The sequence below is a fragment of the Archocentrus centrarchus genome, chromosome 10 (assembly GCF_007364275.1).
Source record: "Archocentrus centrarchus isolate MPI-CPG fArcCen1 chromosome 10, fArcCen1, whole genome shotgun sequence".
NCBI classification, from domain to species: domain Eukaryota; kingdom Metazoa; phylum Chordata; class Actinopteri; order Cichliformes; family Cichlidae; genus Archocentrus; species Archocentrus centrarchus.
Genome location: NC_044355.1, coordinates 18,277,545 through 18,286,517, shown reverse-complemented (window position 1 = coordinate 18,286,517; position 8,973 = coordinate 18,277,545). Strand labels below are relative to the sequence as shown.

Genomic DNA, 8,973 nt, shown 5'->3' with positions numbered 1-8,973 from the left:
CATCAAAAGTACTGAGTGTTGTGGGTCCAGTATTTGTACTGTCGTGGTACCACAAGGGAGTATCATCAGTAATTTCCATGTTACTACTGATGTATGGGACATTGATTATTGACTCAGGGAAAACGAAGCTCATCACTGTGCCAGTAATGCTAGGAGAAATAGTGGAAGAAAAGCCCTCTATTGGTGGTTGGTTGCTTGAATAAGTAGGGAAAGTAGTTGCGTAATAAGGTGTTTTCTTTTTTGGATAAGTCTTTATCACTTTAAATCTACTTTTATCACTGTTAGACTGTGAGTTTAAGCCACTTTTGCTGTAGGACACTATGATGTCATCACCACTGGGATTGCTACTGCTGGTAACTGAAACATCATCGGTGCTAATCACTGGGACAACATCACCGTAAAACATGGCTTCAGTGGGCATTGTGACATCCTCAACTAAACCACTTTCCGTGGTCATTACAAGATCATCAAATGTACTGAGTGTTGTGGGTCCAGTATTTGTGCTGTCATGGTACCACAATGGAGTCTCATCTGTAATTTCCATGTTGTTAGTAATGTATGGGTTACTGATTCTTGACTCAGGGAAAGCGAAGCTAATTGCTGTCCCAGTAATGCTTGAAGAAATAGTGGAAGAAAAGTCCTCTTTTGGTGGTTGCTTGCTTGAACAGGGAGGAAGAGTAGTTGTGTAATAAGGTGCTTTCTTTTTAGGATAAGTCTTTACCACCTTAAATCTACTCTGCTCAACCTTGACCCGTGAGTTTAAGCCACATTTGGGTCCTGGTTTTGGGTTCTTTGGTTTCTCATGCTTTGTAACTTTTGTCTTTGGGTCAATTTTCTTTTGAGACTTGGACTTTGGTGGAGCATCTTTTTTAGGAGAGGGTTTGCTTTTTTCCACTGGAGTGGTCTTAAAAAGAGTTGTCTTTTTGGGGATATTATTTGCTGTAGTTGTCTTTTTGGGAGTAGTGTTCGATGAAGTAGTCTTTTTGGGAGTAGTGTTTGATGGAGAAGGCTTTTTGGGAGCATTGCTTGATGGAGTAATCTTTTTGGGAGAAGTGAGAGGTGGAATAATCTTTTTGACGGTAGTGTTTGATGAAGCAGTCTTTTGGGGAGTATTGTTCGATGGAGTAATTTTTTGAGGACTATTAATCGGAGTAATCTTTTTGGGAGTAGTGATTGATGCAGTAATCTTTTTGGGAGTATTATTCAATGGAGTGGTCTTTTTGGGAGAAGTTTTTGCTGTAGTAGTCTTTTTCGGAGTAGTGTTCAATGGAGTAGTCTTTTTGGGAGAAGTGTTTCCTGAAGTAGCCTTTTTTGGAGTAGTGTTTGGTTTCTTTTTGGGATTGACCTTTGGTAAAGTGGGTTTTCCTGGAGTACTTTTCGGGGCTACATTTCTTTTTGGATTGATCTTTGTCGGATAGATCTTTTTCGGAGTTTTCTTTGGAACAATGTTCTTCTTAGGCTTGGATTTTTGTAGGATGTCTGTCTTTTTACCATTTGCTGCTGGCTGTGTCATTGGCAGAGTGGTTGTTGCTGTAGCAGTATTTAAACCAGATGTTACTGGACTATTTGTAGAGCTGTGCACCAGATTTTTGTTTCTGTTGTTTATTTCTGGGGTAGGTAAAGGCAGAGGATGTGCAGTAACACTGGGAATGGTTATGGACTCCGTGGTGATTGCTATGGAAGAGGTTGTAGGGGGTACAGGAGTACTGGTGGTAGCCGGTGAATGAATGGTAGTCATTTCTGTGGTACTCAGAGAAACTGAGGTGGAATGAGGAGCTGGAGGGGTAGATGTAGGAGGATGAGTGGTAGACACTGAACTGATGACAGCATTGGAAAGTTGTAAGGTGGTGAAACCAGAGCTTGGGATGCTTGTGGGTGGAGGAGATGTAACTATGATGGATGTGGCTCTGGGGGTGGAGTTGGGGACAGGCTCTATGTTAGTGACATTGCTGCAGGACATGCAGCATATGCGCTGGTAGTCCGGTAGAGAGCAGTAGCGCTTCAGCACCTCCCTACGACAGAACACAGAGCGGTCTCCACGACAACGGCCTGTAAACGAAAGAACAGAAATCTGAACAGAGAGGTAGAAATTATGATAATGTGTGTGTCTGCTTGCTGTATGTTAAAGAATGTGAACAAAAAAAAGATATTGTTGTTACATTAGCATAACTCTCTGTGAACATGTAAGTTACACATACATAAAGTCCATGCACATGTGAGTGAAAGTGCACAGTGGTTTCACGGCATTAGAAGTACAGTAGTAAAGCCAGACCATTAGCAGAGGATGCAGGAAGGAAGAAAAAAGGAGAAAAATCCAAACATCAAGAGCATTCATGAGATTAGTCCAGGGCAACTGAAATGGAAAAAGAAGGGTCGCCAGTCTTGTGTTGTACCTATAACAGGTTTTTCATCTAATTCTGGCTTCCTCTTATCAATACAGCTTTTGTGTTAGCATTTTTTTTTTCAGATATGCAGAATTTTCAGTTCAATATTAAGGCTCCCACTTGACTTGTACCCTTTTTGTACCATGCCAGTAAAAATAACCACTCTCTTATAGCAATATATACCACTCTGACATTTCCTCTGACAAACAATCTAACCAGTTAACATTCCCATTAGGAGAAAGATCACACTTTTTAAAACATTTTTATTGATACAACTTTGCTGTTGAGAATGACAGGAACTGAAACAATGAGATGTACGCCCCCGCCCTCCCCTCTCAATATATAGATATATTTTTTTTTTCTTAAGAAAAATAATTCAACTGTATCGAAAGTTACAAGTTCACAGTCACTTTGGTAAAACACTTGATTACTTGGAAATCAACCAGTCAATCTGTTTATCGACTGAAAAAGAAACAAACAAACATGAAATACATAAATGATATTTGCTGTTTAAATAAAATACATAATTTTCATGATGATGTAAAAACTGTAATGGCACATTAAGTGTCATATGAAACATTTACAAAACATTAATAAAATTTCCCTGATAAATCAAAGTGCATATAGACGCAGTGCACGTAGTCCATCTGAATGTTTCTTCAACGTTAGCCAAACGTTAGTCAGCCCCACGCAGCAGGCCAGTGAAGCCACGAAACAGTTACCCATAGTATAGAATATTATAGAAGAAGAAACAGTCATGAACATTATTAAATACAGTCAACACACAATGTTATATACAGTATCGCACTGCTAGGTCTGGCTTGGTCTCATACAGTCCAACTCCAGCAGAAGGAAACCTTGGATAGCTCGCTACATAGTCACAACAGAAATATGTGTTCACAATACAATGACAAGTCTGAAGTGTTTTTTTTTTTTTTTTTTTTTTTGTTTTTTTTTTCTAGATGCCACATGTGTCAGTACCCTAGGCCCTTTGAAACCCTTCCCAGTAGTCAGACATTGGTCCAACATCATCTTGGTAGGTTTGATGGTTGGCGGGTGTGAGTTTGTTACGTTGGTTTGAAGCTGCCTCTATTCCGAGTGAAACTTTGAATGAGTAAAGCCATCTCTTTCACAGATAAATGCCATTACATTCAATCCAAGATAAGGCATTGTTCATGTTTTCAATGTTCACCAAAATAAAATGAGATCATCGGACGCTCTAAAATCAAAGTTTATGAGGTATTTCTGTAGCTGATCGCAATGTGTAAAAGCCCAAATGATGAAGCACTCTTGCACGCGCACACATACACACAAACACACACCTACCCACACACACACACTCACAACGACTAAGGATGCTCATTCATCTAAGCATACAGACAACTTGCACATCCTCCCAACACACAACACATACACAAAGACGCACACCCACGCACATACACTCACTGATATGCTCGCACACACATTTATACAAACACACAGGTGATGGACGCAAATGTGCATGACAAAATGTGATCCTAGCCGTAAAGAAAACGAGAAGCAACAGTAAACCACTGATCCATCTGAGAGAATGGAGAGGCAAATAACTGACCAGGTCCTGCATAATATAGGTCTAACCCTTTCCCCCAAAACACTTTACCTTTATTAAATATTCATCTGTATTCATGTAAAATCAATAAAAAAATACACATAACAGTCAAGGATCTAAGCGATCAATAGCAGTCCAAAGATTTTAGGCAAATAAGCTACAGCTTATTCATGGTAAAACATTATTAATATTATTGTTACTCATATAGATTTATATTTATAGTTATATATAAATACAAATATATTTATAGATGTATTTGTTTAAAGTCTGCAAGCACAAATAAGCTGCATTTATTGAACTTTTGTATAACAGTCAAAGAGAGGATGGCTGATGATGAGGTGAAATGGGAAGCAACCTCAATTGGTCAAACTACCCTGTTTTTTTTTCTTTTCTTCTTTTTCTTTATTTTTTTGTTATCTTCAACTTCGAGAGTCATCACCTCAGAATACCCTCCCACAAAAATCCAAAGGTTTACTGATTTCACTTCCTGTCCCTGTGGTGAGTTCCCATCAATCTGAGAATGGAAATGTGGAATGAGACACCATTCTCATCCCCGAATGGAACCAATATGTCAGATGAGCACTTTAGCAAAGATGTCCTCAGATCACATTCACAGTAAAGCTTTCATATTATATATATATTATATATATATATATATATATCTCTATCTCTTCTCTCCTCTCTCTCTATCTCTCTCTCTCTCTCTCCTGTTGTCTTTCTGGTCTCTCTTTTTTTCTCTATCGCTCTTTCTCACCTTTTCTGTTTCATTTTGCACCCTGTTTCTCTTCTCCCCCACATTGACAATGCGCTACAAAAAAGAAAAAAGCGCAGCTGCATGATGGCACGCAGCTAGCTCGCGCAAATCACTGCCGCCAAATGCAGAGGGGGGTCCCTCACACGTGGACGGCTCTTCGACACATCTCAGGAGATGCCAATGAAAACCTGTTCGCCTTGCCACTTCGAAATCCTTTTCACATCAAATTTTTTGTTGATCTTTTGAATTTTCGACTGGCCAGCGGTTACAACACAATGCTCCACAAAGGAGAGAGAGAGAGAGAGAGAAGAGAGAGCGAGAGAGAGAGAGAGAGAGAGAGAGTGAGACAAGCAAGAGAGAACCAACTAGCACACACAGGAGCCAGAGACCTCCCCCAGTCAGAGCCGTCTCAGACACAGAGAGAGAGAGAGAGACAACACCCCCCCCCCACCACCCAAAAGAGAAGCGAAAGCTTTGCCGTTCGCTCACGGGCGTGGCACAGGCACAAGGCTTAGGGGAGGGGCGGGTCAGGGGGCCAGCCGGGGCCAGCCCTGCAGGGACAGGAGACAGAAATGGGCAGGGCCCAGCAGAGGACAGACATGCAGCTGCAGCTGCTGCTGGTAGGCCAGCTGGAACTATAGAGGGAGGTTTTACGTGAGGAGATCTTCGGGAAGTTGGGGCTGGGGCGTGACAGCCACTGGATCAAATGTTGCCGTTCTTGTTGAGGTCTGATGAGCCTCTGTAGGGAAACACGGAGAGAGTGATGGAAAGGTTAAAACTGACTTTAACAGAACATTTTATTTAATCCTCATCACCTATCACACCTACCTTCGACACTGATGCCAGGGTTTATTTCAGTATATTATCTGCTTATTAAAAATATCACATCCCTAGAATGTGTCTCTAACATCTCAGCCAAAAATATGACAGAAATCATTTCAGTTTGATCTGACAGAAATACATGCAACGGCAGGGACCTCATGACAATCATGCCAACAAAAACAACTGAAAGACATTTCAAACTCTGGCAAATTACCTGTTGGTCACATTACCCTCAGACAAAAGCACAATCCCCATACTCAGACTGTATGATGATTGTGTAATGGTGGCTCAAGGCAAGACTTTCACTCGGTAGACTGTTGCCCCTGTGAGGTCATGCTTTTTTAGATGTTTATCCCATAGTTCTTACTTTCATTAGTTTTGATTAGGTTTAGCAAGTAGTTTCCTTCATTTGCCATTACAGGGTTCTTTGATTTAGGCAAGTAGTTGGTTAGGAAAAGACTGCGGTAGTGGTTGCATAGATAACTGCATGTAAGATGTAAAAAAGAAAAGTGGTGGTGATGTAACCATAGACACTATTCAAAGGATGGACACAGTCACTCACTGGTTTGTGGAATATTGTTCAGAAGCTTTCAGTTGTAGTGTTGCCAGCCAAAGGTAATCTATTTTCTTATTCTACACACACACATGCACGCACCGCACGCACGCACGCACGCACAGACACTCACGTACACCTGTTCAACTGATTGGTAACACAAATATGTAAACAGCCAATCACATGGCAGAAACTTGGTACATTTAGGCATGTAGACATGGCCAAGACAACCTGATTAAACTCAAAATGAGCATCAGAATGGGGAAGAAAAGTAGCTCAGAAACAGCTGATCTGCTGGGATTTTCCCACACAAACATCTCTAGGGGTTACAGAGAATGGTCCAAAATGGCAGTTATCTGGAGGGAAAATGCCTTGTCAGTGCCAGAGGTCAGAGGAGAATGGGCAGACTGGTTTGAGCTGACAGGAAGGCAACAGTAATATATATATATTATATATATATATATATATATATAATTATATATTAGGGCTGCAACGATTCATCGATTAACTCGATTAAATCGATTCTAAAAATTTATCGACACAAATTTACTGTGTCGATGCTTCGTTTAAACTCTGCAGCGCTCAGCTGTCTCGCTGTAAGCGGCGCTCCTCACTAGCATTAGCAGCATTAGTGCTGACGTTTTTTTGTGGGTTTATTGGGGGCTGGCAAACCAACATAGAACTGCATTACCGCCACCTACTGGACTGGAGTGTGAATCACTCACATATACACAAGCACACATTCTAAAAAGCTCTCCGTCGCTGCGATGTATTTCATTTAACACAGAGTGGATCATCACTAGAGTTGCCACCTGTCTCGTAAAATACAGAACCCCGTATGTTACGGGACTCCGTGGAATACGGCTCCGTAACATGCCGTGTTCCGTACTTTACGGGACGGGTGGCAACTGTCGCTGACATGCATTTCCACGCCTCCACTGCTCTCTGTGTGTCTGTGTGTTGTGCTCGCTGAGAATTTCAGCTGCTATTTTTGTTTTTACTTCAGCTGTAGCTACCAGAACTGGTTTGCTAGCGAGCGCGGGCCATTAGCACTAGCGATGGTTCGGTACCGGAAGGCCCGCCCCCCAGGACCGAGGGGCTCCTTCAAAATATTTTTTACTTTAATCCCTTATTAGTGACTAAATATAGACCTGCAGTAGAAACGTATTTTCGAGAATGCTTGTGAATACAAAGCATTACACCATTACTCACACATGCGCCATGGCTCCCGCAGCCACTAGTTTTTCAAAACACTCATAGCAGGCAGCGGTTTTAACTGCGCAAGCGCAAAGAGGCGAAGCTGTGACGGTGAGCTCAAGTAGTGAAAAAGGAAACGTTTTTCCAGCGTCCAAAACAGCAGCTTTTTCTTTTAGTAACCACCATTAAATCTGTGAAACAGCTGGAGGTCCTTCATCAAGCACCTGATCAGCAAGTGTTAAGGTGAAGAAAAGAGAACTTTGTAGCTGCTCCATTCACCGCTGTTTGTTCACATGGCAAGAAACTGCAGTACGGAAGTTAAAATATGCAGATAAACTGTTAATAAAAAAAAGTATTTCTTATCCGATTACTTGATTAATCGCTGGAATAATCGATAGAATACTCGATTACTAAAATAATCGTTTTATATATAATCGTTTTATGCAGCCCTAATATATATATATATATATATATATATATATATATATATATATATATATATATATATATATATATATATATGCATGCATGTATGAGGTGGGGCTCACACAACACTTACTGGGACATGGTGCCAGGCGACAAACTCTTATGGTATCTGGCTTACTATCAAGACACAGGTCGATTGTGTTGTCCCTGGTGTGACACAAAGCCTGTCTCTGCTGGGTCCCATTACCACATGTCACTGAGCACTAGAGATACAAGACGTAAACACACATAGTTTTTTCAATATTTTCAAATTCACAAAATTTAAAGCAAAAAAAATTGTTTAAATGCATGGATGAGTTTTTAAAGAGTTTAACTTTCATTTTTAATGATTACTTTCTCAGAAGCTTGTCCTGACTCCCAAACATAAAGTCTGAAAAAGTGAGCATCTTAAAAGTTTTGCTTTTACTAGTGTAGTTTAGTCTGCATACCTGTGACCACGGTCCAACTCTCCACTGGTTGGGGCAGGGAAATCGGTTGCAGGGTCTGCGCGACTCTGGACGGTTGTCGTTGCAGTGCTTGTTGTGGATGGAACGTGTTGTGTTGTCATCCGAAAGCTGGACACAGCTCACCGATCGGATTTGCAGGCCTGTCTTTCCACACTGTTTGCTGCAGTTCTGCCACTCCCCTGTCACCCAGCTGGAGAATATCACAGCAAAGAGAGGAAAGAGCTTAGAGGGCAATCAAAGTATGTCAACCTCAAAGGAGAAAAAGGGCGATCTGAATGCCCTGAATTCCTAAGTCATATTTTCACAGATCATGTCATGTATTTATTATACAAACACATACATGGGAGGAGGGCAGGGCTTCTGGTTGCAGTCTCTCATGTCACCTCTTGGTTTCATGTTGGACTTGTTACAGAAGCTTTTATGAACCATCTTGCTGTCAACTTTTCTTCTGCAGCCATATCGCAGATACTGCTTCCCTACAAGACGATGGAAAATGTAACTTAATTAGAGTGTTCAAAATGCAGGTAAGTGACCTCAAAGACTCAACAGTTTCACTGCGAGATTTCTACTGTACCTCCACCACAAGGCTTGGAGCAGTATGACCATTTCTTTGGGGCCCATTCATAGGCACTGTCCTCCACTAACATGTTGTTCAGAATGGCAGAGTCACAGTCTGTATTCATCAAGTACTTGTAAGACAAATTCACATCCTCATCCCCATGTAATTTCATCTAAACACAGAA

At 41.2% G+C, this 8,973-nt stretch overlaps 1 protein-coding gene across 1 annotated transcript in view; it reads right to left on the bottom strand.

Moving 5' to 3' along the window:
• Nucleotides 1–1,896: 1,896 nt before the first annotated feature.
• Nucleotides 1,897–8,973, bottom strand: part of LOC115787112 (A disintegrin and metalloproteinase with thrombospondin motifs 2-like) — a 131,385-nt gene continuing 124,308 nt past the window's right edge. Inside the window, 6 exon segments of the mRNA XM_030739685.1 lie at nt 1,897–2,049; nt 5,381–5,465; nt 7,858–7,987; nt 8,213–8,420; nt 8,571–8,701; nt 8,800–8,940. Coding sequence (XP_030595545.1) covers nt 2,013–2,049; nt 5,381–5,465; nt 7,858–7,987; nt 8,213–8,420; nt 8,571–8,701; nt 8,800–8,940 — 732 coding nt within the window. The 3' untranslated portion in view covers nt 1,897–2,012.